Below are 20,153 nucleotides of genomic sequence, written 5' to 3' on the forward strand. Positions count from 1 at the left end.
TAATGATATAAAATACTAAATGACCAATGCGATTTAAATAAAAGAGCCATCTATATAATATTTTGGCTGTATAATATAATCTTTGTCCAACCCGGAAATGGTAATATTAAAAATTATAATGTCCTTGATTGACAGGATGAGCGAGTATTGATTTTTCTCCTGGGGTGCATTTGCAAGTGCAGCGCGAATTGATATTTTTGTTAAGGGTATTTATGCGATTAACCATGACGATTCTTGTGAAAACCAGTACAGTGGGCAAAAAGCCAACCAATGTCACGGTTTTACCGCTGGTCGCCTCGCGCCAAGTGAAAAGGGTAAGATTATTGTTTTTGCGTATGTACTGCCCACCAGTACCTATTGAGTATTGATTATTTATTTTGGTTGCTATACAACACAAATTAATTGAACATTATACTTGTATAATAAACTAGGAAAATGAAAACAAAACGATGCGTAAGAAAGATCGCTGTATAATTTTGTCCTTTTTAAAAAAATATATGTTATATTATTATAATATTTCAAGCTAGAATTTGAGAAGCTGTAGTATTAAATAATTTTAATTGTAAATTTGGTCCCTGTATAAAATATTATATTTCTAAATAGCACTGAGATACAACGCCCTTTTTAATTTTCAAGAAATTTATTACTGGAATATTTATTTATAATTTGTTACACTGCAAGTTGAACATTGTAGAATATTATTTATATTTCTCTCTATTGAGAAACTATAATATGCTGGTAGCTCTGCGCTATTACTATTTTATTTACGCTATTTACTCACACCTATATATACTTCGTTCGACTTCGGAGCAGTGGTGGACGAAACTCGTCGGAGGCGCAGGACAGACACATTAAATGAGGCCCTCAGTCTAATAAGTTGAACTAACTTTACCAGTTTTTATAAGTGTCTACAAGGGATTTTGTACACATTTGGAGGCCCCATGGATCAGTGGCCTGGGCTGGCTGTCCCTGCCGCCTCCGTCTTACTCCACTAATGCTTGGGAGACATCTATTTTTGCTGAATAATAGCAGTGGTCAGCACTGCTGTATTCTGGTTTGAAGGGTGTGGTAAGGGAGACAAATTTATTTGACATATTTTTTTTAAGGGTGCAGTTTTTGATGGCCCTAGCAACCTTTTCAGCTTCATCGGGTTTTGGTGGCAAGCCTAAAGCTCAGCTTCAGCCAATATTTATTTGAAGTGTTCCAATTAAGTTATATGGTGTAGCAAATATCTATTCTATCTTAGATCTCAGGGAAGATCTTGGTCAAGCTGCTTCATATACGTAGGTACTTTTGTGAAATAATGATTCATGTATATCTTTAATAGGTCCGTAAAACTCCTTCAAAGGATCCATACAGGCTGAAGTCGTCGACGGGCGCTTTCCTGTGCTTGGCGCTGGTGACGCTGTCGGTGGTGATCCTGGGCTTCACCAGCGGCGTGATGCTGTTCCGCGAGTACGTGCGCAGCAGCAACGTGCGCTACCGCGGCTTCTGCACTGTCTCCTCTACTAAGGACATGGATGTAAGTGTGTCAAACCTATGACAGTTCTATAAACTTAAAAAAACATCAGGCATTTGGGAGCAAGGTGCTGTGGGACAGGGACTTTTTTGGGGCAAATGCCTAACATATAAATTATTTATTATTTTTTTTTCACCATCTGTTATTGCAAGCTGTCGTTATGCACATCCACTTATAAATATTTAATTTTTCTATTTGTCTGTCCTCAGTACCTGGTGATGAACGATACACCCAACGTCCCATGGTTCGCGGTGCCGGCCGTACAGATGAAGGTGTTCTCGTCGCCCAGCGACCTCATCAACCCCAATATCTTGAACCAGCTACTCGAAGAAATGGCTATCGAGGATCGCCTGGAAACTATCACTGTTCGAGATGGACAACGAGTCTTCGAAATCGTTCATGACTTTGATGATAACCTCACCAGTAAGTATTCCACTGTTTTGCACCATAGCAGTTGTTTTGGCTGTCTATGACGCTCTAGTTGTGTTTAGCAGGGGTACGGTGGGATAAGGATCAACATCAATTAAATTTCTGGTAGTTTGCGTGATATTTGGATAGTAATATGGTCTAAGAGTGTTATAGAATGATTTCAACCTGCTTGGTAACCTCATAGACTGGTCCGAAACACTTTGATTTCTTTTGAATCACTACCAACTTACGCTATGAATAACCAAGATGCATCAATTAAAGATGTCTGAATATGTATCCAGGCATCCGTTCAGAGGAGCGTTGCTTCGTGATGGATCTGATCCACGACTTCGTGCTGGAGCCGAGCACGCTGATCGCGAGCTTCCACAACGAGTCGCGGCTGGAGCTGTCGCACGCGCACAGCACGTTCCGCGCGCAGCTGCCCGCGCTCGCCGCGCCGCCGCGCGCCTGCCGCCCGCCCGCCTACCGCCTCGACCTGCAGGACACGCTCGTTTGTGAGTCTCCAGCGTACTACCGCGACACGCACACAAGCACGTACACGCGTACACACACATACACACGCATGCACACGAACATACACAAGCACGCACACGCACATACACAAGTACGCACACGCACATAAAATACATGCTGAACATAACATAAAGACACAATCCTACAGACGTATGAATTTACAAATGCATACACAATACATATAATGTCATTTTTTTATATTATATTATTTTTTATATTATTTTTATATATTTTGTATATCATTGCATATAACGTTTTCTAATTTAGTTTAGATGATGAGAAGGACATCTAATAATATGGACTTCCTAAACTGTTAAAATACTTGTAATAAAGTAAATTATTGTTAATTAAAATCCTCAGTCAAACATTTAAAGTATGGTTTTTAACTTCGATTCTTAGTTTCCTAAGGAATTCTAATGTTGATCTATAAATGTAGAAAGTGTTACTGTATACATTCCTTAATACCTTCAGTCTTTCAGACTCCTATTCAATCATTAATCTACACTAATATTATAAAGAGGGAAACTTTGTTTGTTTGTTTGTTTGGTTGTAATGAATAGGCTCAAAAACTACTGGACTGATATAAAAAATTGTTTCACCATTCGAAAGCTACATTATCTACGAGTAACATAGGCTATATTTCATATGAAATATATTTGATAAATAGATTTTGAGGCGGTACAAAGTTTGCCGGGTCAGCTAGTTCACTAATATAATGGTATAGTCCAAACTGTTAGTCCGCTCTGAAGTTGTTGCGAGCAGGTGTAGCCACAATTTGCTATGGCCACGCGATTAATTTCTATATTTAGAGCGGACTAGCAGTTTTACTCGGACTATACATCTATATTATATTCACATGACTATGCTTTCAGTACGCAAACGCTCAGTGGAGGTCGGCAGCAGCCCCCCGCCGGCGACCTCCCCGGCGCCCGAGGCGGCGGCGGAGGCTTCCAGCCACGACTTCGTGCAGTTCTCCGGCAACCATCTGCAGCGTATCACCATCAGCAACATGGCGGACGTGCTGCAGTACGAGGAGGCCCGCAGTGGCCATACGCCGCACCCCAAGCTGGCGGCGGCCCGCCCCCAGCAGTAAGGGCCGTCTCTCCACCGCCACCGCCACCGTCACCGAGCCGATACCGAAAATTAATGACGGCGCCGAAGAACAATACATATATTTACTAAAGCCGCTTGTTCCCCGCACGTCCGTCAACTACTCGGGAAATATCTGCTCGGGATGACGGTGTTCGAACCGTCATCCCGAGTAGATATTTCGAGTAGATCGGCGTGGCAGCTAGATCGGCACCGAGATTTTGACGGGCCGATGTGCCCGCAAAGAAAACACGTTGGAACTTGTCTATAAACTGCCGTCACACGCGTGACAGCTGGAGCAATATAAACCTCCGATATCGGACGCGGTGGACAAACTATCGCCGTCACGACATATTAAAATCGGCACGAAATAATCTCGTTCTCGGTATCGGCTGTGCGGTGGACAAACGACCTAAGGCTCGCCCAACCAGTCCGCTAGTGTGTGGATATAGGGTTTGTACCGATAAGGGCTGATAATTTGAAATGCTCAGAGTTGTACAATAGATCTGTTAACTATTATTTTCAAAGTCTGATTTCTGTTGTTTGTATGTTTGGTTTTAAATGTAAGTACAAAAACAAAAACTATGCTTTAATTATATTATTTTATGATTTGATTTAAAAGTTAAGACTGATTTCATTGATTGAATGGATAGGCAAAAGAATGAATGGATATGAAAAGAAATTTAAGTCTTGGTCCATTTAGTTATGAATAGGATAAAAAAAATGTAATGTATGAGAAGGGTGGTGAAGAGTAGGCCACATTTTAATTGAAACGCTACCTATATCCACGTCTTAGTGGTGTCCGGCTCATTTTCAAAATGGATTATATTAATGGATTATATATGGATGAAATGTCTCACTGTTTAGTTTAGCCAAATCTTATTTGCATTAGTCGCTATCAAAACCCGGGACTTTGGCGTAAGATGAAGTCTCAATGCAAGGACAAAAACAATATATGAGACGCAGGAAACTTCGTTAGCGTGATTCAGGACTTCCATGTGGTGCCATCTCTTAGTGAACAGTTAAACGCCCAATTCTATATTCTCTAGTCGCCCGTCGACTAATGTAAATAAGGAAATGTTTCTGGTTTGCACATATTTTTAGTGTTATTATTTGAAATATATGTCATATGCAATTCCATCTGGAGAATAATATAAATATATGACGCGATTGTACTGTAGCATCTATAACTATTCAACAAAATTATTTTAAGCGAAATATCCCAAATGATACGTCATAAATATGTGCAACCTTCAATTTATATGTTTAGAGTTAGTTTCAGTCTATAGCCAGTAAGTATAAGCATAATCTATTTTCCTGTGTAGTGACTGCAATGGTAGTGAAATGTATTTTGAATGGTCAATATATAGGAAAACATCACATGAAAGATAAATACATACACTTTTACATTTCGTTTTTTAAGAACTGTGTTCTTATAATAATAATGCCAAAAAGATCCTGATAGCTGTAACTGTTTAAAATATCTTTCACTACCCTTTTGCATAGATGATAAGTGACTATATCATAATGTTAATGTATTGACTGTCTATGTAACTAACATACGAGTATATCTTATGCTTTGATAGGTTTCTGTTCCTATTATTTTTCTATCAAAGTAGCATTTATTGATACGGCGGAGATCAAATTAGTTGGAGTACATCTTGAAGGGTTCCATTAATCCTTTTGAAGGGATAACATGCTTGCCAGACTAGATGAAATGAAGACATGCCAAAAACGCCCTCATGCGAGTTCATATACTTATGTTACATACTCTATTAGGTAAACACTGATGGAAGCACGTAAAAGGCTCAATGGGCAAAAGTCGTACATGGATGTGGGGATGATCAGATATTTGTCGATATATGCTATTCTGATTTATTTAATTTTGCGTAATCTTTTAGTCATGCGATAAGTGGCAGTATTGGTATGCAGTATTTTTAGTTAAGCTACCAAAAGGTGCTTTTTCGTTATAAGTATTATTTGCATTTATTAGTTTAAGTATTTTAAGTTATAAAATTGCCAACGCCAAAAAAAAATCTATATGGTCAGTGAGAAAAAATCTCTATTCGGACACAATTGATCTGGAAGATCAAATAATTAATGACTTCTTAAATATACAAAAATATTCTTTTTTACATTGGCCAGTTTTACTAATATAATTTCATCAGGTAAATACTACTGAACATTATTTCCCAATCAAAATACTCAGCGATCCCCGCAAGCACAAAAACAAAGGGGTTCGTGAGGATAACCATGCCGGACTACGACCCCCTGCGGGGGTATATATTTATTATTTACTCTATTTCGACTGATACAATACTCGTATATCTGGGCCATTTCTATGCATTTATAAAAATACTTGCTTGGACGCTTTTATTTATTGAATTAGTATTTAACTACTTATAATATAAATTTTAATATGTGTATAGATGTTAAAAAGGATAAAAATACAAAAAAATGTAAGTGTATCTTACGTCCAACCTTGAATTACGTTAATTCCTTCACCTGTGTACCAGGTAACTAAATTTTGTTTATTTCTTAGGCTATTTACTAACGAGCCGTGTTTTCCTGTAATTTACAAAGACTCTTAAAATTCATAAAATATTAATATCTTGCGCCCCGATTTCAGAGGATAAGATGAGCGAAATACGCACTATATTGAGACACTACGATGAAAACAGGCTTCGTGGGTAATTGACCTTAATTTTACATTGACTGGCTTTATTTCACAATTCAGTTATTCTTTCACTTACACTTGTATGCATCATTTTTGCTATACTTACTAAAGTTGTTTGTGTTCCTATTAACGTGATTTGTGATTCATGTCGTTTGTAACACTATATTTCGTTAACAACACCGTTTGTGTAATTGGATTCAATAAAGTAGAAAAATGAAATGGTCTTTTATTTATAGAGAACCTCATACTCACTTTATATAGAAGTAACTATGGCGCTGCTTTCGAATGGCAGCTTTGTTATCGATAGTTAGTTAATCTTGTAGATATACAAAAGTGACGTAAACCTAGGCGGAGCCCGACGGGGCAAAGCGCTAAGAGGACTCCGGTTGCGTTCCGTTGGAGATCCCGGAGTCCTCTTCCCCCTCTTTAACATAAAAAAAGGGATACCGATGTCCTGCCTGACCGAGGGACAGCAACCCTACGGTGCATACTTGTCCGAGACCTTCCGTTTTAAGTCTTTAGTACTAGCAACGCAGCTGTGGTCCGACCATAGGTAAAAATCTAAATCTTATCTGGAGATGATTACGGATTCATGTGCGATAGCAGAAAGAAATTGCAAATGTGACTAAGGAAAAATAATTTTTTTTTTCGACTTGCGGAGGCATTGCCGTGCCTCTAGATATTGTGTAAACACTAATAAAAGGAAATAGTTTATTGTGTCATGTGTCCGTGCACGGAGATTGCCTAGTGAGTAATACAATATCGTCAAACGAATCAGCATCGATCTAGCTGTCTATCTTACTAATTATCGTAGCTACATAATGCGTAATTTAAATAAGCATTGTATTAGGTATGTACCTGTATTTTAGAGATGTAGCCATGGTGTCCTAGTAGTAGACACTCTTTACAAGCCCAACTACATTGTTATAAAAATCTTATCTCATTTTCTAAAACAATAGCGTAACCTAACTAATAGCTTCTGCGGCTTTCAATCTCTTCGCCAATATTTATATTAAAACGTGCCTATGTACATGTACGTCACCGGGATCCGCTCAAAACGTCGGAAACGAGGTCGTCGGATGTTCCGTAATGAATTCAAATTGGCAATATAAATAACCAGCCAATTACGCGGAAAGCGAATGAGAGTACCAGTAAAGAATGTGAAACAGGGTATAAAACCTATGTAATAAACTGGAATAAATTCCTGTACGGAGCACAGTCATTGTGTTGGGACAAAACTTCCAGAATATATGGCGCGCGCTTTCTTCACGGCTCCATTTCGAAATTTTATAGAGCGCCCGTCGCTGTGACGGCAATGACGTGCTACGGGCGCTACGGCGCATCGCATGCATCCACTATAGTGTATTGCATGAATGCATATTCTCTGCGCGTTCATATACCTACGAGCTTTTTATGTGGTATACTTGCTATAAATCTAAGTAATTTTAATATAGTCCCTTATCTCAGTATACCTATATCTATTATTTGTTATAATATAGCACAATTTTGTTGATCGAAGACAGGGAAAAATAAATTTTGTGTCTAGGCATTTTATGTGGGTAGGTGGGTATTTGTCTCGAGCGCATACGTCAGTGCGTTAGCAAGCCAAATAGTATTGCTTTTGTGGCATTGCTCTCATTGTTGGGGACACTACAGTCATCTCTTAATATTCACACAATTCACGCAACTACTAAGTACGTACGTAAAATTAAGAAAACTTACAGTTACATCATATATCCTAGGTAATATTATAACTTGTATAACTAACATATCGATGGTTAAAAAGATACTTAAAGGGACAGATTGTTTTTGCCATTTGATTTTGCTAAGACGCCCGAACACACATTTATTGTGTGTATTGTGTATTGTGTAAATAGATACATTAAGATTATTAGCCTCTATCTTCATTTATCAATATCTGTTACTTACCTATACACTAGAGCCACAGCTATAAATCCATTTAATCATGCGAAATAGATTGTTATCTGTTTCACAACCTCAACAACAGCAGCGAAAAGCTGCGGGACCACAGTCAATTAAGACGATCCGGTATTATTAATTATTATTAATCCTTAATTACAGTTCCCCTTCCGGCGTGTTTGTTCACGCGCGCGTGATGTTTATTGAGCCAATATTAGCTGATATCGACACAGCTCCATGGATACGCTTTATGATACCTAAGGAACGAAACTTGTAAAGCGTGAGTGAATTGAAAACGTGATTCACATTTAAAAAAAGTAAGTAGGTACTTTTATCTTTCTTGGCGGGTATTTTGATTAAGATTCCATGTACATCAATGCCATCTCAGCTAAAGTCTTTGGCACCTAGTATTACCTAATTTAACTTGTCAAAACGTAGAGTCAAATTCAAGGGGGAAGTCAAAAACGAGTAGTGTTAAGTTTTGACTTCATGTTGTTTTAAAACCCAACTCGGGTGTGATAAGAGTTTGAATAACTCTAACATTGGTATCAAATTAGGTGATCATCAAAACAACCTATCAAATTACCTGATGTAGGGAAAATTAAGTAGGTAGGTTAGATACCTATACAGCGTACCCTCAAATGTGTAAAAATGTGAAAAGTGTTTTTCTTATTTTAAATTTAAAATAAGAAAAACACTTTTCACATTTTACTTTTAGTCACTTATCTACTAAGTTTTTGTTGTTAATTTACTTTATAGATACAATTAGACGAGTATATGGCAGCGTGAAATGCCGCGAGCATCACATTACGATATGCAAATATTATGACGCGAACATCACCGCCGCCCTGCGCCGCGCCCGACGCTTTCCCAGCCGCCGCGCGATCCGATAGATACGGAACGTTCATCGGATCTCCGGCATCGGTTATCCTTATAACGCTTTAATTAATACGAACTTTAGCCTTTACGGATTAGTAATTTTAGTGTAATATGCTTAAACGTTCTCATATTTATATGTAAGCACTTTAGATAATAGAATCGTTATATTCTCCTTAATTGTGTATTCTTTGAAATTTAAAACACCTTTAAATTCCTTCAAAGGGGAACACAACAGCGCTTAACACTATGTTGGGCGACAAGGGCGTGGCGGTGGTGTTTCCGGAGTCGTACCACAAAGAACCCTACCACCTTTGAATAACAAAATAATACATATATGCGTACGATTGAACTTTTTATGGCATACAATACAATTCCTGTGCTACTCTGCGAAATTTACGTCTAATTAACGGCTACTGAAAATAATATAAAAAATAAAGTATTCTCCTCTTTAATATTAATGCTTATTTCAATCCCTGCTTAACCCTGGCGTGGAGCGACCGTATCTACATAGTAATGTGAAAACTTTTCAATACTGGAACAATAGTTTTCATTTCCATTGTCCCGCAATAGAAAAAAGGTGAGAGGTAAAGTTTTAAATGAAAGGAGTTCTGCCTGCCTCCGGGGAGTATTCACGTTTGTACGAGCAATGTCGCTTGTTCATAGCGGGTAGATCTTTTTTACGGTAATGAGGTTGCGAATGATTATGTTATCTACTTCTTTGTTAAGTGGATATAGAAATTAACATTATAGGTACCCTAGATGTGTATCCATCAGGTTTGGCAGCTGCATTCCGAGACGTAGACCGTAGTTCGTAGACATGCTTTACTTATTTCGAGTTCCTGAAAGTAGTAGTTTTCATTGTTGTTGAGTGCGGGGGTGCAAATGAAATCCCAAGCTGCTTATTCTTCTAATATTTGGCTGTAAATTCTACCTATATTTACAATTTCTTATATTTTCCGGAACGTGTTAGACCCTATTTTTTGCTACCTTAAGTATACTAAAGTGAGCGTCACAACCGACGGGGGGTTAAGGCCTCAACAATTGTCGAAAAACGAATGAAGGGTGAAAGGAAATTTTGCTTTGCCACTAACACTACTGTTACAAGAGGCAAACGTAGCTTCAGCAATGCCGCTTACACAGCCGTTAAACAGTTAAACGACATAATATCAAGTCTACCTCTTAAATTAAATCAGAAATGTGAAGGTATCTTAAACTTCTGTTAAATTTTATGCATAATTCATCACGCAGCAGAGTGTTTTCATTAAAGGAGTCAGGACGCGGCCAATCCACGTGAGATATGCTGATTTGAGTCACGTATTGACATGGTCCGTAGGTTGGATATGATGCATTTCGTCCGGAGAATAACCACCATCATTAACTAGAATCTGGTTAGTAGCGGTTTTCAGAATTGCAGAGGTTTTGTCTGGTGTTTTCTGTCAACTTTGTAGATACATAAATCATCAGTCGTGAAAGCTGAATATGCATTTGTGCTTAAATGCATACAAATATGTAGAGGCATTGATTAACGTTTTTAACAAAATGAAATGTAAGTGCACATAATAAAATGGAATGTCTTCTTCCATGGTGTTCATCTGGTGACTCTACAAAACCCCATTGCCGGCAGCGCGCTAAGTTATGCAAGTATATACATGGTTGAGCGAATTTTGTATTGAACCCCATGGCTTTAATATAGATGTGATGGCGATGGTATGCTCGGTTACAGAATTATAAATCAATGGTGGATTCATTTGTATGTAGAGAAGTTACCCAGATTTGCAGCAGTAGCTACGAATGGACCAATTATGATAAGTAATAAAGAAATGCCTCGTCAAAGGACCATGGGTGAACTGGAGTTAATAATTGATAATTAAATTGATCGGTGAATTAATGGACTGGAAGGTATAGACGAGATCTGACATAGGATAAATAAATTCATCATTATATTCTTATAATTAAAATTTACGAATCTTATTTCCGAGTAAGTCTAATTTGGACTTATGAGACTTACCTACCTACTATATTAAAGTTTAAAAAATAGTCACAAACGAGTTATTAGATGGCTTCATGATAAACTATGATCAAAATATTTCATACAGTTGCATAAATTTTCAAAAATATTTCCTCAAGATTATTATATTCATTCTATAATAACACCACGATAAAAGTGGTTTCAAGTTTAAAATAGCTTGAAACAGGAACAGCCATAACCGTCGAAAATATCCATCCATATTTCTCCATCTTATATTTATTTTATGCATAATTCAAGACTCTCGCGGCTCTTATCTCCCCTCCACTTAATTATGCTCGTTATTAGCACTCATTAGGTTATCTTGGAGCCGCGTACAGAAATACGAACATGTTTATAACGTGCCTGTAATGTAGTGCCTGTTGGATGTATGAGCGTGCTTATCTAGACACGGTTTATGAGACTTACGTCTTAATGAGCACTCTGAAGGTGAGGTGCCGGTTATATCAATTATTTTAATATCACTGTCAATATGTACTCATTCAATAAATGTATTTTATGAATGAATAGGAATTACGTATGTTGCTTTTATTTTGTTTGTCATATTTTTATGCTTTTGTGAGAAGATCAAAGAGTAAATAAATTGTGCGTGTAGTGATACGAAAATTACATTTTAGGGACTAAAGGTAGGATTATCTCTTTTGTTTTACAAACAACTGAATTTATGCAAAAGAAGACACAATTTTAATGTTCGACACACAAACACAAGGTGTCAGGTAAAAATTAATTAGCATTTCGAGGCAAATCTTTAAATTTTCCACTTCAATGCATAACATTGTATCTACAAGCAGACGAAAATAGCTGTACAAAAGTTTTGTGAATAATTCCTCAAGTGTGAGAGTTAGTTTCTTTCGAGAGAAAGGTACAACTGATGAATGAATTCATAAATATTAATTGTGTTCTGACAATTGTTTGCATAAACAATTGGTGAAGTTTGCAGACGGCGTCGATGGCCGCCTGGGATGTACTAGGTAGTGGTCTGCAGGTGACCGTGAGGTGACGACGACGTTTATAGATATTTGATCAATATAGACTTGGTTCAAATAGGCAGACTGTTCCAACCGTATCCCTAATACGTGAATACGGCAGAAAATTTTCAACTGATGGAATATATTCGTTAATAACAAAAAAAAGTGCTTATTTATAATTATAATATTATTTCTACGACGAGGCAAGTTAACGCTAATCGAAGTTAATGATACTTTTTTAACTTTAACGAGGATTGGCGTTTGTTGCCGCTAAATCTGTGAATTTGCGTTTCATAATTTTGTTAGGTCTTAAATTGCGCAATCTTCTAAGAATCAAAGTATCATACATTTAATTAATGTGTTGTTATGATTATCTTATCTCATGTTAATTATCAAAACTCTTATAAAAGTAATAAACATACTACTTGAGAAACAGTAGTAGTCAACTTCAAATAAGGTTTTAGTGATCCAACTGTGATTATGGGTCCGTTCGACGATGGACCCTTCTGGCACCACTTAAATACGACTCATAATGGAGGAAGTTCCGAGGATAATTCCTATGGAGTCGTTCTGAGCGCCATCGGAAGATAATAATGATTAAGCCTTCGGTTCCACGTTAAGCGGTGTGCCAAAATTGTTTTAATGTGAATATACATTTGTTATCGTTATATTACACAACTCATATCTTTTTATTATTTTGTTTGACCAAAAATCATGAGAATAATAAAGTAACAGATAAGGTGATCATAATCTTATATAAATAAGATAGAGTTCTAACACTTGATAGACTTTCAGGCAATCTTTGGGCAGAGACTATATCTTCGCAATAATTAAGTGACTGTTTACACTTTTAAAATTATAGTTTATTTTCAAAGGTGGTAGAGCTTTTTGTGATTCGGTTGTAGTGGCAGTACAGTCACAACTATTTCTGGTTTAAAGATTACCTAGATTACTTAGATACTGAAACACCAGCTGCAACACGAGAGAAGCTCTTCAGCATAGGCGAGAAAAGAAACAATCTTTATACAGAACTTTTTTCACTATTTAGACTATTTATTGGCATTATCAAAGGATGAGATAAAATACCAGAGACTAGCCGATTTTTATTCTCCAACCTCGACTACGCTTTTGCACCCCCTTATTAAAGCTATAGCTATAGCTACGTCCATGGGTGGTATTTATAATATCTTTAAATTTAGTTCTAAGTCTCATGAACATTGAGTTACGCATATTCGAGCATTGTTCGTCGTATACATTCCAAAATCTCTGTTGTAATAATTCTAGGATCACCAGTTAATAAAAGCTCTGTTAATAGCATCATTACATATTCAAAGTTATGATTGGATGGTTAGCCAGTTATTACACATGGATTCATTATTTATCTGAAAACGCGTAGGTACTTCTCAAATACAAGTATTAAAGGGGAAGTTTCGGGGATAATTCCGGGATAACTGCGCGAGTTATTAGGGGCTCCATCGGAAGATAATAACGATAAAGCCTCGGTTTCGGCCGCGTCAAGACAATGAGATACAGCTAATTACTAGTGCCTGAAGTATTTAGATATTTCCGTAACTACATAAATATATAATTGAAGTGTTTATTTGTAATGTTTAAATAAAAGTTTTATAGAAAAAAAAAACATTTCTCATTTTTGTCTATTTTTTTAAACATAAAAATCTTTTTGCCTGTCTGTTGTTTATTCAGGCTAATCTCCGAAATGGCTGAGCAGATTTCGACAGGACTTTCAATGGCAGTTAGTTGATGTTGTATGCTTCTTTTATTTTAGAAAAAGAAGTACGTTGCCGCGGAATCGATTAAATTCCATGAAAACTCTCAGATGTTTACACTTTTAAACGCGTGTGAAGCCGCAAAGCACAGGTCGTGCTCACTATAACTCTAAAACATACGTGTGGCCATTCCCATAATTACGTATTGACGTAATAAAGTAAGTAACGAGGGTGTATTACAGGCTTGTGGTTAAATTTAGCTCTAATGCGATTAATAGATTTATTATAACATGAATATTAAGTAAACACATAGATTAGTAAAGATTACTCACTCCTAACAAGAAAATGTACCCAGTTTTGAGAATTGAAATAGTTGCGTAAAAAAGTTTTGCCACGTCTCAGTGCTAAAATGTCCCTAAAATATTTGAAGTAATTATTTATTTATGATGTAAATTACGCAGTATTAGTTATTTATTCGTAAATTATCTCTAAAAATGTTTTTAGTTGTCAAGAATTCAAAAAAAGAACTTACTAGTAAGCCGTTTGTGGCTTCATTCAATTTCAAGGCGGCGAAGTATCTTTACTAATCTATGAGTAAACATCATTACCGATAAAGAGAACCTCAGGAATTAAATAAACAATGGACGGTCTGACCTTAATATTAACCGAAGGATTAGGGTGTAACATCGATTAATCCCAGATCCGAGAGGCTCGATCTTCCTAGAACCCGTTATAGATTACAATTCGCTTGTATATAAAACAATATTGACTCGTTAATAATATGAGACGAAGGCATCGGTTCGTGGCATTCCTACAACTATTCCAATCTAAGTTGCGAGCCCTTTCGGCCGCTTGCAAATTCCTCGACTCGCTTAACGTTTCTTAATAACTTTACGGGACAAGTTTACGGACTTATTTCGGCTGAAGGCTGTATTGTCATCGCTCAAAGCCTCGCTGATATCGAATTCTCGATAGCGCGCTCGTGTTTCGGCATTAATTTCCCTCTATCCTAGAATTAATAAAGCATTACTCAGTTTTACGGGTACATTTTTTAAGCTCTGAAAATATTTATCGGATAATTTGTTGTTTTTCGAATCTCTCGAACGAATAGCTCTATAAGTTTACTTTAATAACAAGCGTTAATAATTGTCGTTGGTAAATAGAAAGAGTGTAAATATCTTTGTGGATTTTTGATTTATATACCTTTCGTGCGTATGTACCTATTTGTATTTGAAGATTTATAATATAAAATATATTGTAGGTACCTATAGTGGCCGTTTTTTAGAATAATTTTGTTTTATATTCATTCAGATTTGGTTATTTGTAGTAAAATATCAAAAATCACGCAGCAATGCCCATGTTAAACTAATTTGAATAATAATTATAAAATGAAAATTTTATATAACTTTTATAGTTGTAGCTATATATCTAATCTATGTACAATACATAAATTGAAAGGCATAAATAATAGGAGAAGTAGAACTGACATTATGTATTTAGATGTAAAATCGTTCCCTAAGGAGTATAAAGCTACCTCATGTGTGAATACTAATATTATAGGTACAAGCGGAGTTCCCGGGGGAAGCACAATGAGGCGATTGTTTCCGCGCTCCCTCGATAAAGACAAGTGTTGTAATTGTTATAACTGATCACAATACTTGTTATCGAACGCTTGTATTGAATATACACAATACACAATACATCGTACGTAGGTACACGTATCTCTAAAATAATAAAACGCTTCCTATAATCATATTAGATATATAACTTTTCGACTTTATTTTTTGTAACATTGAACTAGCAAACGAACACGCAGTCTACGTAATATCCTGATATCGACCCTAATATTACACGTGACGTCACGGAAAGATGTCATGGCAATAAATAGTAAACTCCCATCAATATGTGTGGAAAGGGAGACATACATTCGACGCGTTTCAACTTAATCCTCAGGGGTAACAGTAACACAGTTGTGGTTGACTTCAGGTCAATCCTAATCTTATCTAGAGTTGGTTACAGATGTCCATGGGCTGCAGTAGCCACTTACCATCAGTTGGACTACATGCTCGTTAGCTAGTTCTATATTATAACAAATATTATGTAGCTAACTGTACCTTTTTTTGTTTACCAGGGGGAAACCTTCAAAAGGTACCCGGTTCAGTGGGAGCGACGCAAGGTTATGTGGAATTCTTACCGCACTAAATCCGCTCCGGTGGTCGTCCTCGGCGCTGCTCCTGGAGCCCTCTATGCTACGGGATCTCCAAAAGAACGCAACCGGAGTCGTCATAGCACGTTGCCCCATCGGGCTCCGCCCATGTGAGCTTAGCGCTCGCCACACCGTCTGGTGCATACGACGTTATGTGACGACATATACTGCCGTCCTTCCCGGGGCCGCTGGCTGGGAGGTTCGAGCTCCCACTCTTTCCGCCGGCAACCCCGGAACCCCCCTTTTAGTCACCTTTTACGACAGGCTGGTGATACCGTAGCCCTATTCTGGTCCCGAAACTACATGGACAAGGTAACTGTACCTACTAACTACTACTCTTTGGAACAGTGAGATTAAAAATTAGTTACATAGTATTAAACATTCTGTTTACATGACCTTTGGAGTCGTAAGTTAAATTTGATCCGTCCCAGACTTGATATAACTATAAATTGTAGAACACAGTATGTTATAAATTGTAAATTATATTCAAATATCGAGGTTTGGGATGATTCAAGTTGTTATTTCGAGTAGTACTGATTCCTATTATTATCAATCCATTACTATACCATTGCTGGGCACGTGTCTTATGTCAGGATAGGATGAGTTAGGCCAGCATGTCTACCACGTTAGCTAAGTGGGGATCGGTTCCACACAAAATAGTACATTTCTATTATGTGTGTATTACTCTTCAGAAAATCAATGTATGTGTCCAAGACTCGAACCCAGGACTTTAAACTCCATCGGAGTCCTTCCACAGCACTAGTTGAACAGGGTAAATTATATAAAGTGTATGTAACGACGTATGCAAATGGTACGCAATGGCGTCGGATGCCAGTTTTGTAGTCTTCGGCCCTTCGGGTGTAATGTAATTACTGAAGTTGTCGTTGTGGTAGTGTCCCAAGACAGCGAGACTGCAGCCCACTTTGCTACTTATGATCTCGAATGAGCGATCAAGTTTGCAGTCCATCTGGTAAATAATAATTGTCAAAATTGAATATTTGTAATTTACCTCAGATAGGTATCCTATCGGACTAAGAACCGTAATATTCCTTACACCTTTTTTTAAACCAGAACGTAGGCACGTTTAACACTACTATTTTACACACACAGAATTTTACGGCAATAAGAGCCGCCGTTGCCATCTATAGATCATATGCGTATCCAATCAGTTCTACCTACATAGGATAGGAAGGAGGACTGAGGTCGACCCCAAACGCTATGCTTCATCTGACGACTAAATTAGAATTCTGTCTGTAAGAGTCTCTTCACCACACCATTCAAACCAGAATACAGCAGTGCCTAACTACTATATAACACAGAAATAACTTCACTCCTACCATTATTTATACTGCAGTTAAGTGTTACTTATGTAAATTTTAGTTAGATATTAATTTAATAACTAAAGACAAAACGCCAGACTGTGGTAGCATGGTATCGCAAGAGGAAGCATAAAAATAATTTATATGTCGCGGGCAACAAAGAGCGCGCTGCGGCGTGACGTCACGGCGGCCATCTTGTTACGTTACTTTTAAAAATTAAAAATCCCTGCGAGTGTATATTTTAAAATCCTTTTAGCTACTACTACTGCTAAAATACGTATTGCTTAGTATAAGAAAAATATTGAGCAAGGAATTTATCAGATTAGAAATAGTATGGTATGGTATGGTATGGTAGAAATAGTATGGTATGGTATAGGCTATAAAATTAATTTTAAATAAGTACTAGTGGATTGCTTCCTTGGTTTCGTATGTGTCCTAACATGAACTCTTTCTGAAAATAACACAGAAAAGTAGTTTTCGTTCAAACCTATATAAGTAGATATTTCCAGCGCCTGTTATTTAAGTTAATAAATTAAAGTAGGTACGTAGGAGTAATATGGCCTATGGCGGCCTCTACTTCGTGTCTTGTAAAGGGCTATAAAAGTATAAATACTATAAAAATCATATATTAACATTTACAATTTTGGTCCATGTTTTGTCAAGAATAAATAAATCGTCTCACGAAGCAAACAGCCATCCTTATTTCTTACTGGCGCAGTTTTACAGATGCACATTTTTCTTTCCAACTATAATTACCAGAAGTGGTTTCGATACAATATAGCACTCAGAAAATTAGGAGTGTAGTGCCATTTCCGAAGATTAAAGTTGCAAACTTTAGCGAAATGCGCACATTACGACATTAGATGATTACGGCTTACTGTGGTAGAACTATTTGTGGTTGCACTTTAGCTGTGCTTCCAATTCTATTTCGGCCTTGTAACAGCGATGTAAAGCTGTTGTTTTCTGGTGAAGTTAGTAGAATTTATTGGTTTTATTAATGAAACATTTCTTGTGATTGGAAAGTCTTTTTCTCGACTGTTAAGGGTAGTGTTGGGGACGGATTGTAACATAATTATTAATGGATGCGCCTAAATTTTAGGAGCTACATAGGTTATATTTTTTAGCAGTTGCTAGTTAATCATTGCCAATTAACATCATCAACCTAATTTTCACGGCAATTCTATTCGTCACTCCATGGAAATAAGTAAAGGTTGAACGCATATTATTAGATCGATAAGTGTGTGCAATATTTAAGATTCTTACCAAGTGTTTGAACCGGTTTGGTTCACAGGTTTGGTTGACAGGAAAAAATAGTTGCCATGTCTTAGTTAAATCATATTAAACATCCAGAGTTTAAATTTTTTGGTGTAACTCTTGGGAAACTAATATTACTATCTTATTTACCGGTTAGTCCACGGTATAAGCAAGACCTATAGTTTCATATAAATAGGTATAAAATATGTTAAGTTATGGCAATGCTGCTGGTGGACGTCTAAATTCAAATTAGTAGAGTTGCAACCCTGAAGATTAAAGTTGGGAACTTAATGAAATGCACACATAATAGTATTAAAGCGGCGAGCTCACTTTGTGGAGTTAGGGCAACTCGTGTCGATACTGCGAGGCTAGTTTACTGCGGCTTCAGCTCATAGTAATGTAGTGTAATGTCATGTAATAATAAACTTAGGGAACTTTAACTTCAGCCTTCCGTTCTGGTGTGTAGTCTAGATGTTGAGTATTAAAAGACACTTATAGCCTCACACTAGGATTTCCTGTGTCGTGAGTGCTATGAATACACACACAGGCAAATACGCAGACCCAGACCCAGAACAGATTTAAATTCATCATTCCCATATCTGGTCTGGGATCGAACCCGGAACTCTTTGTGCGTCAAACTGTTATGTTGTCCAGACTTGGTCTGGTCTTAAATAAGATTTTACCTAATAGTCAATGGTATATGAGAAGAAAAATATCTAAAACCTACTTAATTTACCCGCTTGCATATCCTATATGCACGCGTGATACATGCGCGCGGGTCGCGAAGAGACCTTAACAAAGCACCTAACACGTGTGGGCGTGTGGGGCACACATGCGGGCGTGGTCCCGCATGAATAGAAAAATACCCTTAGTCTTACGACAAAAAGATACGATCTACTAACTATAGAATTGTTATAAAAACAAAAATCCGACTGTTTAAGAATATAACCTATGTTAATTTAAATTAATCCGTGCGACACCTCATCCACCGAGCCGTTTAGGCTGCAGAGCATGCAAAAGAAGATGATGAGACATACATATGCCCGAAAGACATTACCCGCCGCAGTCGGGTAAAAATAGCTTTATAATACTCTCCGAGTTGCGTTTTTTGAATGTGATGGACAAATTTATACGGAATTATAATACCTCCTTTGTAGCAGAAGACATCAATAAAATCCAACGGGGCTTCAAATATAATTTTATTATAATGCCGACATAAAATTCCACTTTGTCTTGTCCTAACATTGATTGATGGACGCGAGGCCTCTAGCGCAGATTATGTTCCTCGTCCCAAAATTATACGTTTCTGGGAGACATTTTTTTGAAAATTATTTTTCAATTACACTAATATTTTAATAATAAAATCCTATATGACCTACTCATATAGGTCAGTTGTTAATATGTTACGTAAATATAAATATGGGCATTCATTTGAAAAAATAACAGTTAAATAAACATATATTTATATCAATTTGGAATAACTTTCGATGACGTCCATTATAAGTTATATTGATATATCAACATATTATCATAGTAATAAAACAATGTACATTTTAATATTTTACCTTGCATTACTCAGGAACTACATATATTACATTGCATTTAAGTTTAGATTTTTTTCTCATTT

General features: G+C 37.0%; 1 protein-coding gene across 2 annotated transcripts; it reads left to right on the top strand.

Annotated features, from left to right (window-relative positions):
* The first annotated feature begins 128 nt into the window (after positions 1–128).
* Positions 129–6,446, top strand: LOC140748310 (uncharacterized). Of its 2 annotated transcripts, none has more exons than XM_073081146.1 (5): positions 129–314; positions 1,328–1,522; positions 1,729–1,942; positions 2,230–2,442; positions 3,334–6,446. In XM_073081146.1, exons 1-5 carry the CDS (start codon positions 213–215, stop codon positions 3,552–3,554), a joined length of 945 nt encoding a protein of 314 aa, XP_072937247.1. In that variant the 5' UTR covers positions 129–212; the 3' UTR covers positions 3,555–6,446. The 2 variants fall into 2 exon arrangements, with proteins under 2 accessions (XP_072937247.1, XP_072937248.1); XM_073081147.1 differs by having other exon boundaries at positions 1,349–1,522.
* The last annotated feature ends 13,707 nt before the right edge of the window (positions 6,447–20,153 follow it).

The sequence above is a fragment of the Epargyreus clarus genome, unplaced genomic scaffold, assembly GCF_041222505.1.
Source record: "Epargyreus clarus isolate Ecla_fem2 unplaced genomic scaffold, WU_Ecla_fem_2.2 ptg000015l, whole genome shotgun sequence".
NCBI classification, from domain to species: Eukaryota; Metazoa; Arthropoda; class Insecta; order Lepidoptera; family Hesperiidae; genus Epargyreus; species Epargyreus clarus.